A 27,204-nucleotide genomic window follows, 5' to 3' on the forward strand; every position below is an offset into this window, starting at 1 on the left:
AAAAAAATGACATTGAAAAAAACAAACATTTAAAAGTGACATAAAATACATTATTTTTGCTGACTTACCATTAGATAACCCACTCGCTGACTCCTGGGAAAGCGCTTGTTCTCGAACAAATCCACGCACGGGCAACAGGTAAGCATAAATAAAAAAAACATTACAATCCAAGAGTGTGTCTTCTTTCTTCTATTTGTAATCCATAACGTGAGTCTTGGATCTGCGGGTTCTTCTTTCTTCTATTTGTAATCCATTACGTCCATGTTGATGTCTTCTTCACCTTCTGCGGGTTCTTCAGGGTTTCTTCTTCCGTCACGCCCTGGTCCTCTTCTTCAGAGGGGAAGTCCTTCCTCCTCAGCGTCTAGCTGAAAATGAGACGACATAGGCTTTTATATGCCTATGATGTCACATTTTGCATCAAATGGTTCCCACGGTTCCCCTCGTGGGAAATAAATTCCCTATCTGATTGTCTCTAGTCCCATGTGACGGCGCCATCTTTCTTTCTTTCGACGACGTCATGTTAAAGGGAAATGAAGCACAGCCATTCTGATTGGATGCGTAATTTCCTTTTAATGACATCATCTTTTTTTTTTTTACCAAAATCACATGGTTTTCAGGGCCGTGGGAACCATTTGATGCAAAATGTGACATCATAGGCCTATAAAAGCCTATGTTGTCTCATTTTTCAACTAGACGCCGAGGAGGAAGGACCTCCCCTCCGAAGAAGAGGACCAGGGCGTGACGGAAGAAGAAACCAGATGACCCCGAAGAGCCAGCAGAAGCTTTAGAAGACACCAACATGGACGTAACGGATTAAAAATAGAAGAAAGAAGAACCAGAAGACCCCAATACTGACGTTATGGATTACAAGTAGAAGAAAGAAGTCACACTTTTGGATTGTAATGGATTTTTATTTTATTCTTACCTGTTTCCCATGCGTGGATTTGTTAGAGAACAACCGCGTTCCCGGGAGTCGGTGAGTGGGTCATCTAATGGTAAGTCAGCCAAAAAAAAAGTATATTTTGTCACTATTAAATGTATTTTTTTTTTTCAATGTCATTTTTTTAAAAGTCAATTTAATGCCCCTGTATATATCTATATCCCTATGGAGATTCATACATACATGGATAGTAAATGGATGTTTTGCAAATGTTTATTTGCCTTGTTTGCATGTACAATTGTGTGAACAAATGTTTGTGTAATGTGATTTATCATTAGTTAGATGTCATTTCAGATGGTTTTTGCAATAGTTTATTTCAGGGGCCTGTTTGACTTTTTAATAGTAGCTTATTTGTTTAAGATAGATTTTGTCTGATCTTGTTAGTTTAACATAGAACATTTCTCGGAATGGTTTACTGTTAGGATTGGAATAGTGAATTGGGTAATTGATTTTGATTTGCTTGTAATTGATTTCAGATGGCATTAATTGGTTTCTGTTAATTTATTTATGTTTACTTGATTTGTTTTTATTGGATGATTGTTTGGAATTGTTTACTTATTTTCGACCATTGCTTGCCATAGTGTACATGATGCAAAGATTATTTGCATCATGTACACATGTTAAAATGAAATGTTTTATTGCCATTTGAAAATATTGATTTGGATATGTGCTTGATGTGTTCTTTTATGATATATATTTATTTTGCAATTCGCTTTGTTTTCAATTTGCCTGTGATGTCATTTGGAGAGCGGATATTTTTAATTTGTGCATGTATATCCTTAAGCATTTCTTAGTATATTGTTTAATCATGCATATATTTTGTTTAGATATATATATATTTTAAATATATGGGAGTGATGAAGCCACTGTACCAATGAATGGGTGCACGGTGGCTTAACCCCTTAATTACTTTAGCGTTATTAACTGCTTAGGTGATTAAGGGGTTAAAATAAATTACATTGGCTCTTTTTATTCTTATGTAAGTTTTCCAGCACCGGAGGGCATGGATGGTGATGAAGATGAGGATGGCCTTCATCGTGGCTGCTGGCCAAGGGTGAGTGCAAGATGTATTTATTTTATTTATTGGGATTAATGTATTTTACATGGACAAATGCACTATTATCCATAGGTGGATAATAGTAATGTTGCCCATGACTATATCTTATGTGTTAGGGGGGGGGGGTATTTATTTTAAAGTATTTATCTATTTGTACTTTGTTTTTTGGGGCACAGAATTGGTAATGCAAGCAAGCGGGGACCCACGGACACATGCGGGAATACCCGAGGGCCTCCGCCGGCCTATAGTATCATTCCTGTGCATAAAAAAATAATAGATGTAATGTATATAAGGGTGGTATAGGGGTTGTTGGGGCACAGGGGGTGGGTATGTTGTGTATTGCAATGTTTATTGGAGCAATTGTCCCCAATAAACATGCTACTTTGACTTAAGCCATTCATTGACTTAGCTGATAGCCGCTAAGGTAATGAAGCTGCATTAATGTATTTGTATTAATAGTGTAAATGTGCATGGGGTCTCCAGAGCTGAACCGTGTTGGTTTTATGTCCGGGGCCCCCTGCTTCCCGAAATACAGTCCCGGTTATCTGGTGCCGGTATCTCCTATGCATGGGAATGTCCCCCAGTCACGTGATCGGGCTATCTCCATGCATAGGAGATATCAGCACCTCATAAATGGGCCTGTATCTTGGGAAGCAGGGGGTCCCCGGACATAAAGCTAACGCGGTTTAGCTCTGGAGACCCCCTGCACATCTACAATATGAATACAATTTTAATGTATAAATATTTTTATTGCCGGCGAAATTTGTGCAGAGAGAGGCGGATCTCTCTCTCTGCACACAGATCTCACCAGCAGAGCCCTTCTCCCCTGGGCTCGCCATCTCTCCGCCGGGGCCTTACTATGTTTAAGAAGCTTCCTCTCACAGGTATGCGCACCTTCCTGCATACCACGAGGGAATCCGCCAAAACATGCTGAGTTCAAATTACAGGCTAATGGCTATTATCGCCATTTCCTGCATAGGCCCCGTAGTGTGTTAGTGTTACTGTACCAACTGACTTTTCTACAACTCTGTATCTCCTGGCTGGATTCACAATTATTCATCTGATGCAACTATTTATTAATGAACTGTGTATTCACTGTAACCTGGCTGCTATTTTCATTTGTGTATTCCAACCATTAGATTATAGTCATTTGTTAACCCATGTATTTATATATGTATTTCATGATTTTGAAACAGCTTGACTAACATGTCATATATTCATGTGGTTGTTCCTTTTGTTTAACTGGCAGGTGAATCATTTATGCATTTCTGTCCATTAGATTGCATCAAGTTTGTTTGTCCACCCATATCCAGCTGGATAGTAATCCGTGGATTTGGGAGGGGTTTATTCTTAACCCCTCTCCTTGTGTACAGGGATTGCTGATTTTTCTGTAACTATATATAGGTTTAATGTATTATATGGGTGTTCACTTACATCTGTTATTTATGGACACATTCATCCAGGTTCCACACACTACTGTCCAAATATTTTAGCTTAATATTTTACAGCAATCACTTGCAGAGGCATTATATGTTAATTTAATTGATTTTAGTGTTTGTTCACTTTTTTATTTCATTGACCACACATTAAACCATTAACAGTCAAGTCATTAACCTTTTGAGTGTCTCGTTTCCGTCTTTTGGTGCTGTATTTCATTGTTTTTTTGCATTGCCTTTGCTCATGGGTGCACCACCTAATTATATATATATATATATATATATATATATATATATATATATATATATATATATATATACAGTGTTCGACAAACCTATACATTTGCTCGCCCCAGGCGAGTGGATTTAACCCCCGGGCGAGTAAATATTGGCCCAAGCAGCACACGTTTGCTACTAGGTGGCGAGTAGATTTTTTTTGTGTGGCGAGTAGACTTTTTGGTGATTTGTCAACCACTATATATATATATATATATATATATATATATATATATATATATATATATATATATATATATATATATATATATATATATATATATATATATATTAGGTTTCAGGGTTACATTCAATTATTTGGTAGTAGAGCTCTTTTTTGCAAAGTTACAAGTGTGTAGTCTTTGTATTGTATGTCTTTAAGGAACAGAGAAAATAAAAGATGTTTAAAACAATTTAAGAATTACTGTGGCAGATTACAATTTTTTTATGTGAACACACTTCTCTGTTCCTTTATGATAATTTATGAGATTGACCTGTAGAGGAAGTCCAGTGACATGCTGTAAATTAGAAGCCTTTTATAAAATTGTATGTGTTTTTCTTTGTGTTTAAATTATATAAGGTAATAGTTCAAAATTCCAGAAAGTTTTTTAAACTTGACAAAGACTACAACGATTTGTCTCACGCATGTATTAACTGTGTAGAAGAAATCAAGAAAGAAACAATATGTTGCCTATTTAATTTCAAAATATACATTTGTTATTATACAATATAATAGTGGTTGCTTACCTTTTCAGTCCATAGACATAACAGATTGCAATAGTTTCAACCAAAACGATAAGAAGCAAAGATAGAGTTGCAGCATAGTCATTAAATATGTCAAACCAGTAACTTCCAGATTCCATGGTGAAAACCAGTCCAATTATGCAGTTGATCAAGCAAAGGAGTCCTACAAAAATTAACACATTAACCGATTAATAGGTTTCTTACACTGCACATAACACCTCTTTAATATGTGGCTACATACAATTGGAAACTTGAGCTTGATAAATGGTCCCCAAAATGGGACAGTTGCTATAGCAATATTTATATATTAATTGATTAATGATTACTTTTGTAGTTCTCAAACTGACTGCAAAGTATTGCAGTGCCCCCTTAAGTGGACTCCTGCAATTACTTAAAAAATAAAGGATGATGATCAAAGGATGATACATTAATGTAGACATGTACACAAATATGGAGATAGACAGCACTCAGAGACTGAAGAGTGGGATCTGGGGGTGCTCACAGTGCTCCTCCAAAATATCAATGAAAAAAGTGGGGGTGTTCACAGCACTCCCTGACCATATAATACCAATTGAAACAGGGAATATGCCAAAAAAATTAATATTTAATTGTGAAAGCACATGAACAAAACCATGGAACAGTGTCATACACTATAGCAGCCAAAGGTAACAATAATAGTGATACAACTCTCTCTGAGTGAAAAACTAGGGGAGGGAAGGACAAGGGAATGACACAACAGGGAAAGTAAAATGAAAAATGGAAAAAATAGGGGGCAACGTTTCGGGGTGATAACCCCTTCCTCAAGCCCATTCCCTAAGGTCAGGAGGATCAAAGGTACTTCCCTATGTCCTGTTTTCCCACATGCAAAATGAACGTGAACTCAATCAGCTAATACTATATATGCATACAGTGTATGGGCACAAAAGTGCAAAGTCCTACAGGTATAATGAGTCAACAGGAGATATGTTTATTGCACTTGTATCTGGATGAGTCCAAATGCAAAGTCCTTCGGTACATCTCACCGTTGAAACACCTGCTTTGGCTGCTGCTGATGAGCAGCTGATAGAACTGCCTGGAGACCCGTGTGAAGTACGTAACAGCGTGTGATGTTACAGATGGGAGGGTTATCGCAATGAATGTTCTCATTGGTTGGAGGACCGTTGCTGCAGCGTGCAGGGACTGACCCTAATTACTTAAGGATTGAAAACAGGTTTGCAGCAATATTCTGATAGTCCAATGGACATACACCCCCAGAGTAGCAGGGCTACATTGTGTATGCGCAACCACTCATGCGCATGTATTAGGCAAACGGCAAAGAATGTCCTATGTTGCCATAACGATGTCTAAGGCTGAGTCCCCGCTGACGCTGACCGCCCTATGCGCTTGGCACTTAGCGAGCTTACTTCTGTGAATGGGATCCTTACCTTCACTCTCACGCTGTGCACGCGCGCTCATGAGCGTGCACGCACGCTCTCCCAAGCTTTGTGCTTGGGGAGACAAGAGAGCTATACTTTCAAGCTCAGAGCAGGGTCACATGACCCTGCTCTGACCAATGGGAAGAGAGGGGGCGTGTTCTACTGTCCTGTCACTATACACCAAACACAAACATGGAATTTAGCAGAGAGAAGTGGAAGGGGGGGGGCAAGCAGACTGAGAAGGGGGGGGCAAACGGACTGAGAAGGGGGGGGCAAACGGGCTGAGAGGGGGGGCAAACGGACTGAGAAGGGGGTGCAAACGGACTGAGAAGGGGGGGCAAACAGACTGAGCAGGGAGGGCAATGGACTGAGAAAGGGGGGAAACGGACTGAGGGGGGAACGGACTGAGGGGGGGCAAACAGACTGAGGAGGGGGGCAAACGGACTGAGGAGGGGGGCAAACAGACTGAGCAGCGGGCAAATGGACTGAGAAGGGGGACAAACAGACTGAGAAGGGGGGTCAATGGACTGAGAAGGGGGGTCAACGGACTGAGAAGGGGAAAAATGGACTGAGGGGGGAAACGGACTGAAGGGGGGGGAACGGACTGAGGGGGGGGAACGGATTGAGGGGGGGGAACAGACTGAGAGGGGGGGGCAAATGGACTGAGGAGGAGGGGAAAACAGACTGAGAGGGGGGGAAACGGACTGAGAGGGGGGGAAACGGACTGAGAAGGGGGGGCAAACGGACTGAGAAGGGGGGAAAATAGGCTTAGAAGGGGGGCAGATGGACTGAGAAGGGGGAGCAAATTGACTGAGAAGGGGCAAATGGACTGAGAAGGGGGTCAAATGGACTGAGAAGGGTGGGGAAACAGAAATAGTGACACTCAGGCACCCCTGTTCTTCTCCTTAGGGACCACACGCGCATGCTGCGTTCCTCCACTCGTTCCTCTGAATGCCTCTGGAGGAAGTCTCACACTCTCGCAGACTTCCTTCACTACAAATTTATGCTATCCTGTTTCAACTCTGCCCTCTCGCAAGCTAAACAAGCCTACTTTTCTTCACTAATCAACATGCACAAGTCTAACCCACGCCGACTGTTCTCTGTCTTTGATACTCTACTCAAACCACCCTCAGCTGCCTCTCCTTCCTCCATCTCCGCTCAGGACTTTGCTGACTATTTTAAGGAAAAGGTGGAATCCATACGGCAGAACATCCCCTCTGTTTCTTCCCCCCATCCTAAACCTCTTCCTAACTCTCCTCCTGCCTTCCTTGACTCTTTTTCCACTGTCTCAGAGGAGGATGTGTCGCTGTTGATCGCCTCTTCTCCCTCTACCACTTGCCCTCTTGACCCCATTCCCTCCCATCTCCTAAAACCTCTAGCTCCTACTATAATCCCTACGCTTACACACATTTTTAACTCTTCCCTCTGCTCTGGAACCTTTCCATCCTCCTTCAAACATGCAACAGTCATACCATTACTCAAAAACAGCAAGCTTGACCCTACCTGTCTTTCTAACTATCGACCTGTCTCCCTCCTGCCTTTTGCCTCTAAACTCCTTGAACGTCTTGTATTCTCTCGCTTGCTCCATTTTCTCAACACCTACTGCACCGACACACTTTATTCGAGCAAATACCCAGTATGTACCTGGCAGATACCTGGAATGCGCCGCTCCTCACCTCTGACAAGCCCCGTTGCATTTGCCTTCCCAGCCTGGGTTCATGCCTGGCTGACGGGCGGCTGATCTGTTAAATGATAATGATTAGGATTTAATAGGCTGCAATGCTTCGCGTGTCTACCAGATGGCATAAATTCATGAATTGTAATGCAGTATATATATATATATACTGTGCAGTATTGCAGCCAGCGGGAATAAAATGCTTCAATCCCTGCCTCGAAAATACCTCAATGCACTCGGGCAGAAAACAGTCACAAACCTCAATACACCCGGGTATACCCGAATTCGTGGGACTAGCCGAGCTCGAATAAAGTGTGTCGCCAGTGTATTCTCTCCTAGACCCTCTACAATCTGGCTTCCACACTGCTCACTCCACGGAAACAGCCCTCACTAAAATAACTGACGACCTCCATGCTGCCAAAGACAGAGGTCATTACACTCTGCTCATATTACTCGACCTCTCTGCAGCATTTGACACAGTGGACCACCCTCTTCTTCTCCACATTCTCCATACTCTAGGTATTCGGAACAAAGCTCTATCCTGGATCTCATCCTACCTCTCCCATCGTACTTTTAGTGTCTCTTCTGCTAACACCTCCTCCTCCTCTATTGATCTCTCTGTGGGGGTACCCCAGGGCTCTATCCTGGGACCTCTTCTCTTTTCTCTGTACACACTCTCTCTAGGTGACCTAATAACATCTTTTGGGTTTAATTATCACCTCTATGCCGACGACACACAAATATACTTTTCAACACCTGACCTTACACCTGCTATACAGACCAAAGTTTCTGAATGTCTCTCTGCTATATCATCCTGGATGGCCCTCCGACGCCTTAAACTCAACATGGCTAAAACAGAGCTCCTCTTACTTCCTCCCAAACCTGGCCCTACTACCTCCTTCCACATTACTGTTGGAACTACAATCATTCACCCAGTAGCCCAAGCACGCTGCCTAGGGGTCACACTCGACTCCTCTCTCACATTCGCCCCTCACATTAAAAACATTTCTAAAACTTGTCGCTTTTTCCTCCGCAATATAACTAAGATACGCCCTTTCCTCTGTTGTTCGACTGCTAAAACTCTGACTCAGGCCCTCATTCTCTCCCGTCTTGATTACTGTAACCTCCTGCTGTCCGGCCTTCCTGCCTCTCACCTGTCTCCCCTACAATCTATCCTAAATGCTGCTGTCAGAATCACTCTACTCTTTCCTAGATCTGTCTCAGCATCTCCCCTCATGAAATCTCTCTCCTGGCTTCCGATCAAATCCCACATCTCACACTCCATTCTTCTCCTCACTTTTAAAGCTTTACATTCTTCTGCCCCTCTGTCACGAGAGCTTGCGACAGGCTGTAATTGTACACCAAAAACTATATATAATATATATATATACCTGGGTTTGAACTGGGACGAGACTTAAGATATAATAAAGTGATTTTATTCCTTGATAAAGGTGAACACAACAGATTATACAATAACAGGCAAAATATAGACACTTACGTAAAAGATGAAAATAATGAAAACAGTCCCATCTGAACTGGCAGTTTCATCCAGCAATCAGGAAATCATTCAGCAAACGAAGACAAAGGATATATGGGTGGACAGCAGTTTATAACCCTTTCTCCTTCTATTCTTAACCTTAAGCACAGGGGATTGGTTTACAATTACCTCCAGCCACTCACTAACGTGGGAAAGCATTCTGACCCATGCCCCCCTGCTAGTTGGCACATGCGCAGTAGAACTCTGGGGGGTCTCAGACTTAACCAAAAGTTCATATTTACTGCAAATCATTGCATAACTTCCGCTCCGTAATACATACAGTCAGGTGAGATATATTACTGCATTCTGGGACACCTGACGCTCGTAGGAAGACCAAAAATTACATTGTAATATGAACATTAATAGAGATATTAATATCTGGCATTTAGCAGCAGATCCCTGTACAGGGTTTAGACTCCCCAAGATCGGCTTACTCTCGCCAATACACTTATGTAATTCTTAGCCGGTTCAGCCAAGGACATCTCATAGTATTCTTATATTTAATAAAGTTACTCACTTTTGATATCCTGTTGGGGGATACCTTTTGCTGGAAGGTGTGAATAACAAACCCTTCCCTTCCTTTTGCCTGCTTCCCGCATAAACAATTCCCCTGGGAAGCCAGGCTCAAATCTAGCAGGATATCCTATTTAGCATCCTACTGGCCACGTCAATAAACCTTTTGAAGTGGGCTTTTGCTTTTCGCATAACCAATTAGGTCAGTTACCTATTGATCAGGGCGATGTATCACACCTCTCTGTTGATATACACTTCCAGTGAATACTCATATGAGGCACCATTTGGCTCCTTACGCATTACAAAGACAGGCATTCTGCCTGTACATTAGCACACCATTATTAGCATTCTGCCTGTGTATTTCAAAAACTGCAAAAAGTCACTTTATCAAAAATATATGTCCCTCTTATGACAAAGTTATATTTTTAATATGTGTGTACTTGGGGGGTGACCCGGAGGCTGTACCCCAAGGCTCAGGGTCCTGGCTTACTCCGTTACCAAAATACCAGTTTTCAGGTAACTGTTTATTCAGCACTGCCTTTTGTCACCAACCTGGGTTTAAATCCCAGGACAAAATCAACTGCAGGGCAGTTTTAAAACACAGAGAACCAATATTTAGGCAAAAGCTTGCATTCCCCCATCTGCATCTATCATGTGGGGTTCTAAAACCTTCTCTTTTCACATTCAACTTCAATTAACCCTTTGAAGTCCAGATTTCCTTAAAGGACATAATACAGTGGGATTTCCTTAAACTGTAGCTCATTAACCCCTTAAGTCCCAGTGGGTGGGTTATGCAGACCCTGATCCAGCAACAACATCATTTACACAGGGGAATAAGCATTTTCATGTTATTTAGCAAGGGTTAAGTCACAGTTCTGGGCCTCAGCCCAGTTAACCCCTTGTCTCCCTGGCGAGGTTAGAGGGGGGGCCCTTGGGGGGTAACCCCGTTAATCCCGGGCCAAACCCTCCCTACCGCCACACCCTCCTTACATCTCATCCCTAATTTCTCGCTATGCACCATCCAGACTCTTGCGTTCTTCTCAAGGATGTCTTCTTTCTACCCCCTTTGTATCTAAAGCCCTCTCCCGCCTTAAACCTTTTTCACTGACTGCCCCACACCTCTGGAATGCCCTTCCCCTCAGTACCCGACTAGCACCCTCTCTATCCACCTTTAAGACCCACCTTAAGACACACTTGCTTAAAGAAGCATATGAATAGCACTGTGGATATTCTGAACACAGGATACATAAAGATTGGCCCCCTGCAGACGCACTTACCAGAACTCCCTCCTACTGTCTCTGTACGTTCTACCTACCTACCAATTAGACTGTAAGCTCCTCGGGGCAGGGACTCCTCTTCCGAAATGTTACTTTTATGTCTAAAGCATTTATTCCCATGATCTATTATTTATATCATCTGTTATTTGTTTGATTACCACATGTATTACTACTGTGAAGCGCTATGTACACTAATGGCGCTATATAAATAAAGACATACAATACAAATACAATACTTCAATTGCCACATTGATGACCCCTCTCTCCCTTGGGCTTCCCGCTTTCTCTCTCTAACCTCTTCTTTTGGCTTTCAACAGTGGACTGCAGCCAGCACCCACAAAGATGGCCACTACCTAGACCTCGTTTTCACTAAAAACTTTTCTCTCTCTGATTTCTCCATTTCCCCTTTTCCTCTCTCTGACCATCACCTCATCTCATTCTCTCTCTCCCATTTCTCCCCTTGTCCACCTCCATCTACACCTTGCTTCTGCAGAGACATGCGCTCGATTAACCTGCCAGCTTTTGATTCCACTTTTCGCTCCTCACTCTCCTCTCTCAGCTCTGCTCCAGACACTGACAACCTGGTCAGGTACTACAACTCTGACCTATCCTCCTCTCTTGATCTACATGCCCGCTTTCTCTCTGCCGTTCTCGCACTTTGAATCACAGACCCTGGCTAAATTTCCACATGCGCATGCTGCGCTCCTCCACGCGTTCATCTGAACGCCTCTGGAGGAAATCTCACACACTCGCAGACTTCCTTCACTACAAATTTATGCTATCCTGTTTCAACTCTGCCATCTCACAGGCTAAACACACCTACTATTCTTCACTAATCAACAGACACAAGTCAAATCCATGACGACTCTTCTCTGTCTTTGACTCCGTACTCAGACCACCATCTGCTGCCTGTTTGTCTTCCTCCATCTCACCCCAGGACTTTGCCGACTATTTCAAGGAAAAGGTGAAATACATACATCAGCCCGTCCCCTATTTATCCTCCTCCCATCCTACACCTCTTCCTAAGTCTCCTCCTGCATTCCTTGACTCTATCCGCTGTCACGGAGGAGGATATGTCATTGCTGATCTCCTCTTCTCCCTCTACCACATGCCCTCTTGACCCCATTTCCTCCCATCTCCTAAAACCTCTTGCTCCCACTATAATCCCTACACTCACACACATTTTTAACTCCTCCCTTTACTCTGGTACATTTCCATCCTCCTTCAAGCATGCAACAGTTATACCATTACTCAAAAACAGCAAGCTTGACCCTACCTGTCTTTCTAACTATCGACCTGTCTCCCTCCTGCCTTTTGCCTCCAAACTCCTTGAACATCTTGTATTCTCTCGCTTGCTCCATTTTCTCAACACCTATTCTCTATTCTACAATCTGACTTCCGCACTGCTAACTCTACTGAGACACCCCTCAGTGAAATAACTAATGACCTCCATGCTGCCAAAGACAGAGGTCATTACACTCTTCTCATATTGCTCAACATCTGCAGCATTTGATACTGTGGACCACCCTCTTCTCCTTCACATTCTCCATACTCTTGGCATTCAAAACAAAGCTCTTTCCTGGATCTCCTCTTACCTCTCCCAGTGTACTTTCAGTGTCTCTTTTACAAACACCTCCTCCTCCATTGATCTCTCTGTGGGGGTACCCCAGGGCACTGTCCTGGGAACCTTCTCTTTTCTCTTTATACACTCTCTCTAGGTGACCTAATCACTTCTTTTGGGTTCAAATATCACCTCCATGCTGACGACACACAAATCTACCCCTGACCTTCCACCTGCGGTACAGACTAAAGTTTCTGAATGTCTGTCGGCTATATCATCCTGCATGACCCTTCGCCGACAAACTAAACATGGCAAAAACAGAGCTCCTCATACTCCCTCCCAAATATGGCCCTATTTCCTCCTTCTACATTACTGTTGAAAGTACCATCATTCACCCAGTAGCCCAAGCACGCTGCCTAAGGGTCACACTCGACTCCTCTCTCACATTCTCCTCTCACATTCAAAACTTTTCTAAAACCTGTCGCTTTTCCCTCCGCAATATTACAAAGATACGCCCTTTCCTCTGTTGCTAAAATTCTGACTCAAGCCCTCATTCGCTCCCGTCTTGATTACTGTAACCTCCTGCTGTCCGGCCTTCCTGCCTTCCACCTGTCTCCCCTACAATCTATCCTTAACGCTGCTGCCAGAATCACTCTACTCTTTCCTAAATCTGTCTCAGCGTCTCCCCTGCTGAAATCCCTCACCTGGCTTCCCATCAAATCCCGTATCACACACTCAATTCTCCTCCCCACTTTTAAAGCTTTACAATCTTCTGCTCCTCCTTACATCTCAGCCCTAATTTCTCGCTATACACCATCCTGGCTCTTGCGTTCGGCTCAAGGATGTCTTCTCTCTAACCCTTTTGTATCTCCCACCTTAAACCCATCTCATTGACTGCCCCCCACCTCTGGAATGCCCTTCCCCTCAAAATCCGACTAGCACCCTCTCTATCCACCTTTAAGACCCACCTTCAAAAACACACCTGCTTAAGAAAGCATATGAGTAGCTCCATGGCTGATAATTAACACCTCACACATTAAACTTGGCCCCTTGCTGACGCACTTAGCAGAATGGCCTCCTACTGTTTCTGTACGTTCTTCCTACCAACCAATTGATTGTAAGCTCTTCGGAGCAGGGACTCCCTTTTCTTAAATGTTACTTTTATGTCTGAAGCACTTCTTCCCTTTGTGTTATTTATATCTTATTATTTATATGATTGTAACTATTACTGCTGTGAAGCGCTATGTACATTAATGGCACTATATAAATAAAGATATTCATTCATTCATTCATGCATGTGACGGTTGGGTGTAACCAGGTCTATAATAAAGGTTAAGCCCATTTTGGTTACCCCTGCTCTGTGTATAAGGGTCCAAGAGAGTTAGCTCTTGGGCCCAGTAACATTGTATTACGGCATTATTGTGGTGGTAAAAGGGTTAACCAGGCCAATAATAAAGGTATTATGCCCAGCTGGTTAACCCTAAACTGTGTTGGGACAGAAGGGGTTAAAATGTATTGCCAACATAACACCATGTTTTCCCCTACTCTACCTTTATTGTCCCTGTTTTGCAGCTTAGCAGCTAGCTGCAGTTAACTGAATGAATGAACTTGGCTGTGCCAAGCGCTAAATTGAAGAAGTGTGCCTGCGAGTAAGTAGCTGTATTAAAGATATGTATCAGTTTACAGATCACAGACATTGAAACCGCAAAGTCAATTGAATAAGTGGTCTGCGGTTTAGCTGAAGTGCCTTCTTGATTCATGGTATCCTGCTGTCTCGTTATTCACTTAAGTTGAATTGGTGGCGTGTGTCTGCGGTTACCGATCAAAAGCCTGGACGGATACATTTTATGCCGGCTTGTAACCCAGACTGATTATAGGTCAAATAGCAACCCACATCACAGAGCTCCTTCAATTAAGTGGATAACTTGCGCTAGGAAAAAGCTAGAACTCTAATTTTTGGAGTGCAGCTAGGTAAAAAGAAACCATAAACATACACATAATTTTTATAATTGTTGCATATGCAGAACATACATTTATAAATAAACTTTATTGTAATGGTGTTTTAAAATGTACAGGCAGGAACCCTTTCCTGCCAGACGGCAACGAATCCATTAACATGCCCATATGTTATGGATGAATGAGCTGAGGGATTTTTTATCTCCACACTTCAAAGGGCAACCTGCTAAGGTTGTGCCCCAGTGTCTAGAGAAGTCCAGAGTTGAAAAGCCTCAGAGACCCGAGGTGTTAGGGTGGCCGGGATATTTGTAAGTACTAGATACCGGTATGGGCACTTCACACTTGGTAGCCAAACCCCAGACTTACTGTCGCCAGGTAAGAGGTTGGGCCCGGTATGCTAAGTATCTCAGGTGTAAGGTTAACGCTTCCTCTATGCAAGTCTGGGATAGGTGAGAAAAGTTGTTCCCATGAGAGGATTGGGTGTGCATGTTAAGAATAGAACCCTTAACCCTATAAGAATGCTCGCAGCCCCCTCCTAGTCAGATTCATCTAAGCTTTACCAAGAAATGTCCAAGATACAGTGCCAGCGGTTCTGGAGTGTGAGGGGTTAACTACATCGTAGCCAAGGATCGGGCCCCTTCTTCCAGAATTTGTTTGAGCTAAGGATTCCCGAACGAATCCTGTAAGGACATTACGAAATCTTTCTTTTCGGAGGAGATATAGGGCTGGCAAGTTGCGCCTCTAGCCAAGGACTGTCGCATGGCTCACATCGCGCACACACTTGCATGTGTGCAGGGGTGCCCAAAGACTTTGTTTCGTTCCGTGGACATTTTATTTAGTTTCCCCATCCCAGTAAGTGTTTATTGACTGTAATTGTGAAGTATTGTGTGTTTGTCTTAAAAGAAAATAAATTACAATTACTCAGTCCAGAATCTAGGTATTAATTTTTTGGTACGACCTGGTCTACTGTGACAATTATACTCTGTAATAAAACCATTTTTTGTGTTTTTCCCTTTCTGGGTGTGATGGTGAGGCTAACAATAAAGGTTCCAGCCAGCTTGGTTACCTCTGATCCATGTATTGAGGTTTGGAAGTGTCAGCTCTTGATCCCAGTGATTGTACATGCAGTCTGTAAAATTATGCGACAATAAAGAATGTATGTGTTTTTACCTTTCTAGGAGTGCCAGCAAGCAGATATTGCGGGGCTATGAGTTTCAAGGGTGATTTTGCGGAGAAAGTGTTATCAGAATGTGCCTAGCTAGTCGGGGCCCAGAGTTGCTTGATACTCCAAAAATGTACCCAGAAATCAGGTCAGATTCCCGGATACATATAGGCACATTGTCCCGGCAAAATGCTTGCGTGACTCACCGCTAGGATTCCCTGCTTCAGCACAGACCAGAAAGGTAAAAGGGGCATAGGGGTGCGAGGTGTCCCTGAACTTGTCAAGGGGTCCCTAGGTTAAGGGGGATACCCAGAATTCCCAAGTCATCCAGAACCTGTATAGGGGTTCTGGGGTACTCCAACCATAAATAAGGTTGTGAGAATTATTAAAAGTTTAAGTCTTTTTTATAATGTGTGGGGAATATGGCTAGTAAGAAATAAAGTGTTATAAGCTGGGACTTGAAGAACCATGCTCTGAGTGAGTCATTGGGCTACCAGCTTGGTCAAGTGAGTCTACTCAGACATCAGACATGAAAGCCACAGGAGGTTGCCGGGTCTGAAGAACATTTGGGCAGGAGGAAAAGGCTCTAGTTTCCATATCCTGAGATAATTGAAGTCCTCCGGACTACCATTTTCCTTAACAGACATGGAGGAGACTGACCCAGCAGGTGGCTTCTGAATAGCAAGTGGCAGAGGTGGCAAATTTGTGCATGCCCATGGCTGGATTTCGAATCCCTGATTGCTCTGGCTTTAGTAGACTGGTGAGAAAGTTCCCACGCTGGGATTGGCTGAAGTATTTCATGAATAAACTCAGAAATACAAGAAGAATCCCTCAGCCAATCTGGCTGTTCCCGGGAATCATGCATGATTCTCGGATACATGTAGGCATATTGTCTCGGCAATGCTTTCCCTTAAAAACAGAACGAGAATGAGGCACAGGGATACACGTGTATCCCCTGAGCTGAGGAAATCCTTGGGTTAAGGGGTGCACCCCAGCTAGTTCCAAGGTGACCCATATAAGGTTGGGGGGACTCAGAGTCCAAACTGAGTCAAAGGGTAATTGTGTGGTGAAATAAGGCAGATAGAAATAAAGAGACATGTTTTCCTTTCTGTTCCCTGTACCCTAGAGACTCCAAACTTTGGGAGTCTAAGTATTAGGTGAGGTTTGGTGCGAAAAGCAAGTCATTTTGATTGCAGGAGGTCTGGGGATAAAGTTATCAGTGGCCCTTTAATTCTCCACGCCTTACTCGCACTATTTTCAGGTGCCTGTGGTGAGTTGCACTGGGGCCATACAGTGTCTCCCAGACTACTAGTTCTCAACCACAAGATCCTCACCTAAAGTCCTAAAGCTGAAGGGGTTCCCAGAGACTTAGAGTTTATTAAAGTATATTGTAATGTGTTTATACATTCAGAGCCCATGTCCAAACAGGCAGCCCGTGCAAACCCGTGCAAACTGGAGTTCCTTCAGGTAGATGGCCTCTCATGTAGTGGCATTATTCAACCTCCTTGATGATGTGATCCCTTCTAGTAGTTCCTTTTCGTAGTGGTAACAGTCTCGCAAGTAATGGAAGCAATGTCCATATGTATGAGCAAGCAATGACCCCCCTCTCTCCTTGAGAAATTAACCGATATGCCGATAGAAATGGCAACCCATAGGTCAGGCGTCAGGGGATGATGTCATGGGGGTCAAAGCTGTGAGCGAACAGCCGGAATAGGGAATAACACACCAGCTGAGCTAGACACGTGTGTTAATGGTTTACTGCAAGTCAGTGATCTCCCCGTCGGGACGCCGCTTATTGGCGATCGAGAACGTGGAAGTACACTTAACCTGCTACACCAAATAACCACTATGAAAAGCTTCAGGGGTACCCGGATAGTAGAAACAGGACTTAGCCTTTAAGGATAATCCTACGTGTTTCGTAGCGCAATGCTACTTCCTCAGGGAATAATTCTGCACTGAATTATACCAAAGGCTAAGTACCCAATGGTCTCTATTGATTGGCTCTCATGTAGCCAATTACAACCCAACATAGTAAGGTAACAGCTGAATGTATAATCACCCTAACACAGTAAATTAGAATACAAAACAGCAGCCTTTTATACACAATTTAATAAAAAACTGCTCAAGCGAACCTAGTGGAACTCTGGAATAGAACACAATAAACCAGGCCTGCCCAACTCCAGTCCTTGAGGGCCGCAAACAGGCCAGGTATTCAGGATATCCCTACTTCAGCACAGCTGGCTCAATTAGTGACTCAGTCATACTGAGCCACTAATTGAGCCAGCTGTGCTGAAGTAGGGATATCCTGAAAAACGGGCCTGTTTGCGGCCATTGAGGACTGGAGTTGTGCAGGCCTCCAATAAACGTTAATACAAATATACAACAGTTAGTGCATACATTAAAGTATCCAGTATATCTGAACTTACATCCTGACGAAATAATGGGACGTAATGTTGTTCTAATGGAAGACAAACCAGAACAATGTTCAAAGCGGAAAAATGCATCCTTAATCTATGCCAGAACATATAAAATCTATTTCATTATGGATATAATTTGACAATGAAATAATCAATTGGGAAAGTCAATTTAATATAGGCACCAGACATCAATATCTTCATTTAATCCTTTAGGGACCATAGAGACATTTTTCAATATGGTGAACAATGACTTCAATGTGCTGGAGAAAAACTTTAAGCCTGGAGATATAAAATATAATTTGAGTAAAAAAGAAAATATTGCCTAAAGTTTTTACAGGACAATAAAAGCCTTATTATAAGGTAAGGCGGAAAGGGTGTAGGTGTGGTTTCCCAGAATCGTAAGGATTATGAGAGTGAGGCACACCGACTCCTTTGTGACCTAGCCTTTTATAAAAAAAACTAGCCAAAGATCCCACGAGCGATATATTGATTTCATTAAAAAATACTTCTTGATTATGCCTTATTTTAATCTGTAATTTAAAAAAATGAATATGCATATCTTTATTCACATTCACCTAAAATCCCCATCTTCTACCATCTACCCAAGATGCATAAATCCCTAAACAATCTGCCGGGAAGACCTATAGTATCAGGGATTCAATCACTTACTGCAAATCTCTGCCAATATGTGGACTTTTTCTTGCAAAGCTATGTAGTGACTCTTCCCTCTTATTTGAATGATTCATCATCTATACTTAATTTGTTTGTAGAATTTGAATGAGAGTTCATATAGATGGATTACATGCGATGTACCAGCTTTGAACACACATATTTCTTACGACAAAGTAATAGAAGCAGTAGAGTTTTATCTTGCTAGTGATCCCCTGCTACATTTGTTAAATAGAGAATTTATTCTCAAATCGATTGAATATGTACTAACACATAATTACTTCCTCTTTTTATCCCAGTTCTTCTTGCAGGTTTGCGGAACTGCTATGGGCACTCGTTTTGCCCCCAGTTTCCAAAATTGCATATGGGGAACTGGGAATCTCAAAAGATTTGGTCCATTAATCCTTTCAAAAGAAATCTAATATTATGGCGTCGATATATAGACGATATCCTGTGTGTGTGGGAGGGTAATGAAGAATCGGTAGATTGGTTTCTTCTATACATCAACGACAATGATAAAAAAAACTGGTATTTACATATAAAACAGATACCAAAGGTGTTGTCTTTTTGGACCTCAAATTAATAGCTACAGAGGAAGGAAAGGTTGATACCAAAACATTCTTCAAAGAAAATGACAACAACAATCTTTTAGGCAATCATAAACATACTTGGATGGAGAATATACCAAGAGGCCAATTTATGAGAATTAAAAGAAATTGCAGCAGTAATGTTGATTTTGAAACACAGTCACGTTTTCTATTTATGAGATATGTAGAGAGGGGCTATTGCCCCAACAAACTAGTTAGGGATTTGGAGAAGGTAAGGGTAATGGATATGGATCAAATGCTTGTACCTAAGGTGAAGGTTATTACCACACATGATCAGAAGGTTGATGTGGCTTTCATTACGAACTATAATTCCTTAAATAAGAAAATTGAAGGAATTGTGAAAAAACATTAGGAAACTTTGTGTAATGACCCTATTCTATATGAACATATCATTCAGGTCCCCAGGTTCATATATATAAAGGTCAGGAACCTTAAAAATGGACTAGCCCCTAGTGATATAGGGAAAGATTTGGAATTTGCTCCCAGTACCTCATGGCTTAAAAAAATCAATTGGTAACTTTGTATGCGGTAAATGTTCTGTCTGCAAACTTTCTCATCCGGAGAAAAAGACTTTCAAGTCACAAAATAATCACACCAAGTTTGATATTTGTAGAGGGAGAAAGTAGGTGGCTGGGTATTAAAGGGATTGCACCCCATTTGGCCATCCCCTGACCTCACCAGGGAGACAAGAGGTTAACTGGGCTGCAGTCCAGAAATGTGGTTTACCCCTTGTTATATCATGAAAATGTATATTCCCCTGTTCCCATGCTTTATTGTTATATCAGTGTCTGCATCACACATATACTGGGATCCATTCGGGTGGGCAAGAGTTAATAGTTCTTTAGTGATTATAGCCCTTTGTGTAATTTTCCCGCCTTTTCAGGCACCATTTTGCAGAGTCCCATAGGCTGCCATTAGAGCTCAATGCATTTAAATGGCGGATCTTGCTGTTTTGGACCTGTTTCCCTCGAAGACCAGCAGATGGCGTCCGAGAGGAGGAGCGGCGGTTTCCCATTGTAAGTCAATGGGCTCATTGACTTCAATGGAGATTCCTCGACGGCGCTTTCCAGGAACGAGTTGGCTGCCGTCCAAACCGCAAAACCGCAAAGCGGATACTTTTTCTGAAAAAGAGCTTTGATCACTGTTTAGTCAAGTTCAACGTTAAGTGGCGTGGGAATCTACAGTTCTAGGGCACCCAGAAATAAAATTCTTTTTGCCCCTAGTCCCTTGACCTCCCCCCACACGACCACCACCGGGTCCCCGAATCCTGGACCCCCGAGAAGGGTCGTGCCGAGAGAGCGGTTAGCGCCATAGGTTCCAATGGCGGCGGCAGAAACAGCTAAGGAATTCGACTAAGTGTGAAAAGCTGAAAACCATGAATCCATACCTCCGGTTCCGGAGGGTCCTGAGGGCCAGGGTTTGGGGTTTCTGTAGGCACTGCTCCGGCATGGCTGCAGAACCATGCTTGACCCTCTTGGACCAACCCGGCGGAGAATGGACCCCCTTGAAAGTTCGGAAATTCTCCCATAGACTCCAATGGCGGCCAATTTCCATTTACCGGCTATGGCGGAGAAACCCCATAGACTTCAACGGCGGCGATGCCCCGTTGAAAGTCTATGGTGGCAGATTCCTATAGCCGCCAACGGAGATGGTTTGCCATTGAAAGTCTATGTCGGCGGAGCCCGTTGTTTTCAATGGGGATTTAGTGAAAAACCATGATTTAATTTACAGCTGAGTTTTTCGTATTAAAATAGGAAACGGTATAAGTTGTATTTGTGTAACTCCGGTTCTGAAGGTCGTAGCAGGCTGAAACTCGGACCATATGGTGTCCCAGTTCTGGTATTAAGATCTGGGTAGTTTGGACCCGCTAGACCTAACAGAACTGGATATTTTAATATGTTTATATTTTACCTATAACACTGTATCCCAAGGCAGGGATAAAACCCAGAGGAAATTCCTTTGCATAAAAGGAAGCATATGGTCAGAGAGGTGACCCAATGTCTAGGACTTAAGTGTTGTTCAAAGGATTTTGCCACCCTCACTGTTTACCTGAGGGCAGAGACGACTCAAACCAGAGAAGCCTGTGAGTGTCATATTTTACACCTTCCAACAAAGGGTATCCTGCCAGAAATTCCATTTGGTAGACTGGCTGGCATTCCTGATGTAAATGTGGGATTACAGAAATGAGACCCTCAGGGTCCTAGTGCGCATGAGCTAACTAGCAGGGGGCATGGATTAAAATGTGTTCCCACGTTATAGATTGGATACAGCTAATTGTTATCCAATAGCCGGTACTTAATGTTAAGGATAGAGTCACAAAAGATATATAAACTGTGGTCAACCCTATATCCTTTGTCTTCTATACCATCTGAATTGGTACAGTACCTGATTGCTGGAGAATTGCTACTTGATACTTCTCATTCCCCACCCCCAAGTAAGTGTACTTCTTGCCTGTTACTGTATTATATTGCTGTGTTCACCTATTTAAGGAATAAATATACTTTATTATATCTACGCCTCGTTCAGTTCAACCCAGTTATTTGGTGTATTATTATAGCCTGTCACAAAGCTCCCGTCACAGGCTTATAATAAAACTGGTGGCAGCGGCGGGATTGAACTGGACCTGTATTACAGTGTACTGAGGGATACTATAATATAGTGGGAACTCGATGGTAATTGCCTGTTCCTGGGACTAAAGATATTGAACACATAGTAGTGCAACAGTTAACACAAGTTATAACACCACCTCACTGCTGCGACCCAGAACCATGAGTGAAGCGGAAGGCTCATACAACCTGAGGACTAGAACTCAGCTGAAAGACAAGTGCCGTGAATATGGACTGGAATATGAGAACCAGGCGGTCGCAGACATAGCAGCAATCAGTGACTATGAATCCCAGCTTGCAGAGCCTCAGGATACGGCTCAGCTATCCCTTGTACAGCCGCCCGGAGATCAGGGAAGGAACCCAGTGTGGGGCGGCAGAATCCCGGGGAGGGGACAAGTGCACATCCTGGGACCAGTGCAACAGGAGGGGCACTGGTGGCTGCGGCTACCAGTCCGTTTACCCCTGAAATGTTGGTACTGATTACAGCGTGGGGTGACCGAGGGACACCGGAGGAGCGGCTGCAGTTTATCTCTATGGCAGTGAACAGACCCGCTTATTGCCCCCTGGTCCAACCCAGCAAAGATGAACTCCAACTGGACAAGCACAGTCTCACCAAGTACGTGGAAGGCACTGATCAGATTGACAGTTTCTTAAAGAACTTTGAAACGCAGTGCCGGCGGTACAAAGTGCTTCCCCAGCATAGGGTTGCATGTTTGGACCCCTTACTGTCCGGCTTGGCTAAGCAGACGATGATGGCGCTCACCATAAGTGCCAAGACAGTGGCAGCAGCTTTGCTGAACATTTTTGCTAGGGTAAGTTTTCCTAGTGAGATCCTAACCGATCAGGGGTCGCAGTTCATGAGTGAACTGTTACATTGTCTCTGGGATGCATGCGGTGTAGAGCACCGGCGCACTACCCCTTACCATCCCCAGACAAACGGATTATGTGAGAGGTTTAACGGTACCCTGAAGCAGATGCTTCGGACCTTTATAGAGGCAGAGGGGAAAGACTGGGAGATTCATTTACAGCACTTGCTGTTTGCCTACCGAGAGGTACCGCAGGAATTTACAGGCTTCTCCCCCTTCGGGCTACTATATGGCCGCAGGGTACGTGGACCTCTGGACATATTCCGTGAGGGATGGGAAGGAGAGGCTACTGCTACTGATGCTTCAGTGATCCAGTATGTAGTAGATCTCCGAGACCGGTTAGAGATGCTCATGGGGGTGGCCCAGGACCACCTCAGGGCCGCTCAGACCAAGTAAAAGCAATGGTATGACCGACATGCCCGTAGCAGAGAATTCATTCCAGGACAGCAGGTGCTTGTTTTCAAACCCACTCGGGAGAACAAGCTGATGGCTGCCTGGTCGGGACCGTACCCAGTTATCCGAAAGGTGAATGAGTGCAACTATGTTGTACAGGTAGAGCCTGAGAGACACAAGACATTGTGATGATGGAGAGGATTTGGCCCGGGATAAAAGGGGTTACACCCCAATTGGCCACTCTCTAACCTCACCAGGGAGACAAGGGGTTAACTGGGCTGAGGCCCAGACGTGTAATTTAACCCTTGTCATAACCTGAAAATGTATATTCCCTGTTCCCCCATGGTTTATTGTTAATCAGTGTCTGCATCACACACACACTAGAATCCATCCGGGAGCACAAGGGTTAATAGTCCTTTAATGATTATAGCTCTTTGTGAAGTTTTCCTGCCTTTTCAGGCACCATTTTGCAGGTCCCCATTGGCCGCCATTAGGGCTCCATGCCTTCTAATGGAGAATCTTGTTGTTTTAGTCCTGTTTCCTGTAAAGACCAGCAGGTGGCGTCCGAGAGGGAGAGCGGCGGTTTCCCATTGAAAGTCAATGGGCTCATCGACTTCAATGGAGGTTCCTCGAGGTAACTTTCGAAGAACAAGTTGGCTGCTGTCCAGACCGCAAACCGCAAAGCGGATTCAATGTCCTTTAAAAGAGTTAAAATCACTTGAGTCAAGTTCAACGTTAATTGGCGTGGGAATAAACAGTTCTGGGGGCCCTAGAAATAAAATTCTTTTTGCCCCTAGTTCCTAGGCTTCTCCCCACTTAACCACAACCGGGTCCCCGAATCCTGGACCCCCGATAAGGGTCGAACCGAGAAGAGCGGGTCGCGCCATAGGTTTCAATGGCGGCGGCAGAAACAGCTCCGAAAAATGACTAAGTGTGAAATGCTGTAATTTAGGAATCCATATCTCCGATTCCGGAGGGACCAGAGGATCAAGGTTTGGGGTATCTGTAGTCACTGCTCCGGCATCACTGCAGAACCATCCTTGACCCTCTTGGATGAACCTGACGGAGTATTGACCCCCTTGAAAGTTCGGGACTTTTTCCCATTGATTCTAATGGGGGAAAAGCCGCATGGTGAAAAAATGACTAAGTGTAAAATGTTGAAATGTGTAAGTCCATATCTCCGGTTCTGGAATGCCCAGAGGGATGGGATTTGGGTGACATGTAGCCAAGGTTCCGGCTTTAATGCATGCCCATTTCCAGCCCCCTCAGACCAACCAGACGGAGTATGGACGACTGTAAATATTTGTGGATTTTCTCATAGACTTCAATGGCGGCAGTTCCCCATTGAAAGTCTATGGTAGGAAACTCCATTGACTACAACGGCGGAGTTGCTCCATTGAAACCCATGGTGATGGAGCCCGTTGTTTTCAATGGGGATTTAGTGAAAGGCTGAGATTTCTTTTAGCGGAGATTTTTGTATTAAAATGAAAAATGATTTAATGTGCATTTGTGTAACTCTGGCTCCATAGGTCGTAGCAAGTCGCTTTTTGGATCATATGGTGCCCCAGTTCCGGCCATTAGAACTGGGAAGTTTGGTTCTGCTAGACCCAATGGAACCGGATATTTTAATACGTTTATGTTTTATGTTTGATACTGTGTCCCAAGGTAGGGACAAAGACTTAGGGGAAATTCCTTTTAGCAGATGGCCCAAGAGGCGCCCTAATGTCTAGGATTTAAGTGTTGTTCAGAGGGTCTTGTCACCCTCCCTGTTTACCTAAGGGCGGTGGAGGCTCAAGCCAGAGCAGTCTTTAAGTGTCCCACTTCACACCTTTCAACAAAGGTTTTCCTGCCAGAACTCCAAATGATAGACTTTCTGTCATTCCTGATGCAAATGTGGGGCTTCAGAAATGAGACCCCAGAGTTCTACTGCACATATGCCAACTAGCAGGGGGGCATGGGTCAGAATGCTTTCCCACGTTAGTGAGTGGCTGGAGGTAATTGAAAACCAATCCCCTGTGCTTAAGGTTAAGAATAGAGGGACAAAAGATATATAAACTGCTGTTCCCTATATTCCTTTGTTGTTCATGTTTTGCAAGTTCTTCAAGTGTTCAGTCTGTTCTATACCATCTTGTTTGCTGAGAGAAACGCTACGCACTGTCTTCCTGGCATAGGTCTTTTCATGCTTTTGGTGTCTTGATGACTATGAAGAGTGCTGTATGAACTGCCAGTCCAGATGTGGCTGCTTCATCATTTCCATTTTACGTAAGTGTCTATATTTTGCCTGTTATTTGTATAATCTGTTGTGTTCACCTTTATCAAGGAATAAATTATATTTTATCATATCTAAGTCTCGTCCCAGTTCAAACCCAGGTATATATATATTTATATATAGTTTTGGTGTAAATTACAGCCTGTCATAAGCTACCGTGACAGACATATCACATTAACATGTTGAAAGAGTACAGAGCACCGAGTATGGGAGCAGTGATGGCCATTTGTAGCCCACTGCTGGAGGATCCGACGAGCAATGCTCTGCCTGATCTCCTAGGGGAGGCTAGGCAGAGGAACACTGTGGAGCAGGTGGAGATAGGGGCACAGTTGAGTGCTAGGCCGAAGGGAGAAGGCTGGGACATGCTAGCTCAGTTTAGCGCCCTCTTCACTGACAGGCCAGGGACCACACATCTCACAAAGCACCCAGTGCACACAGGGGACCTGCAGCCTCTGCATAAGCACGCTTATAGAGTGTCAGCAGAGGTGAAGACAAGTATGGAGAGAGAAATAGAGGAGATGCTGACCCTAGGGGTAATTACTCCGTCCCAGAGCCCTTGGGCAAGTCCGGTAGTACTAGACCCTAAGAAGGACAAGACCACCCGGTTTTGTGTGGACTACCGGTTGCTAAATGCTTGGACGGTGTCAGATGCTTACCCCATGCCCCGCATGGATGAGTTACTGGATGAACTCGTGGGGGCAAAGTATCTGACCACCATGGATTGGAGCAAAGGCTATTGGCAAATCCAACTGACCCTGGAGGCTAGGGAGAAGTCAGCATTCATCACTCCAAGTGGCCTCTATGAGTTTTTGGTGATGCCATTTGGGATGAAGAATGCCCCGGCTACCTTCCAAACGCCTGGTCAATAGGTTACTGGAAGGGATGCAGAGCTATGCCAGGGCTTACTTAGATGACATTGCTGTCTTTAGTAATTCCTGGGAATCCCACATAGGACATGTAGCTGCGGTGCTGGATAGGATCAGGGAGGCTGGGCTTACCTTGAATCCCACTAAGTGTATGGTAGGGATGGCGGAGGCCCTGTACTTAGGGCACAGGGTGGGTGGAGGGCACCTCAAACCAGAGCCAGCCAAGGTAGAAGCCATAGTTCAGTGGCCTGTTCCAAAAACTAAGAAACAGGTCATGGCATTTTTGGGCACCGCAGGGTACTATAGGAAATTTGTCCCACAGTACAGTGCCGTGGCCAAACCCCTGACTGATCTGACTAAGAAGCAACTGTCTGTGCTTATTACCTGGACTCCTGCCTGTGAAACTGCTTTCCAGGCACTGAAACTTGCGCTTGCTGGAGCCCCCATACTGGCTGCCCCAGACTATACCAAGCATTTTCTCATTCAGACCGATGCCTCAGACTTTGGTATTGGAGCTGTACTGAGCCAGATGGGGGAGACGGCAGAGAGCACCCTGTGGTGTATCTCAGTCGCAAACTGCTCCCCAGGGAAGTGGCCTATGCCACCATTGAGAAGGAGTGCTTGGCCATTGTGTTGGCACTCAAAAAGCTCCAGCCCTATGTATATGGAAGGGCTTTCACGATCATCACTGACCACAACCCCCTTAGTTGGCTGCAGAGGGTATCAGGGGAAAATGCCAAGTTGCTGAGATGGAGCTTGGCTTTGCAGGAATTTGAATTTACCATTCAACACAAAAAGGGCAGTGAAAACAGCAATGCTGATGGACTTTCACGCCAGGACTATCCCTCTGAGATTGAATTCATTAATGGTGCCAGCAGTGCCCCACTCCCCGTTAGGGCAAGTGGGCCACAGGTCACACATTAAGAAGGGGAGGTGTAGAGGGAGAAAGGGGGTGGCCGGG

At 44.0% G+C, this 27,204-nt stretch overlaps 1 protein-coding gene across 1 annotated transcript in view; it reads right to left on the reverse strand.

The window, feature by feature from the left end:
- The window catches only part of LOC142487282 (sodium- and chloride-dependent transporter XTRP3A-like), a 78,908-nt gene extending 74,177 nt beyond the window's left edge, over positions 1 to 4,731 (reverse strand). The window contains exon 1 of the mRNA XM_075586292.1: positions 4,457 to 4,731. Within this exon, the coding sequence (XP_075442407.1) occupies positions 4,457 to 4,572 (116 nt within the window). The 5' untranslated portion in view covers positions 4,573 to 4,731. The remainder of the gene's footprint in view (positions 1 to 4,456) is intronic.
- Between the last annotated feature and the right edge of the window lie 22,473 nt (positions 4,732 to 27,204).

This window comes from Ascaphus truei, chromosome 2, assembly GCF_040206685.1.
Source record: "Ascaphus truei isolate aAscTru1 chromosome 2, aAscTru1.hap1, whole genome shotgun sequence".
Lineage (NCBI taxonomy): Eukaryota > Metazoa > Chordata > Amphibia > Anura > Ascaphidae > Ascaphus > Ascaphus truei.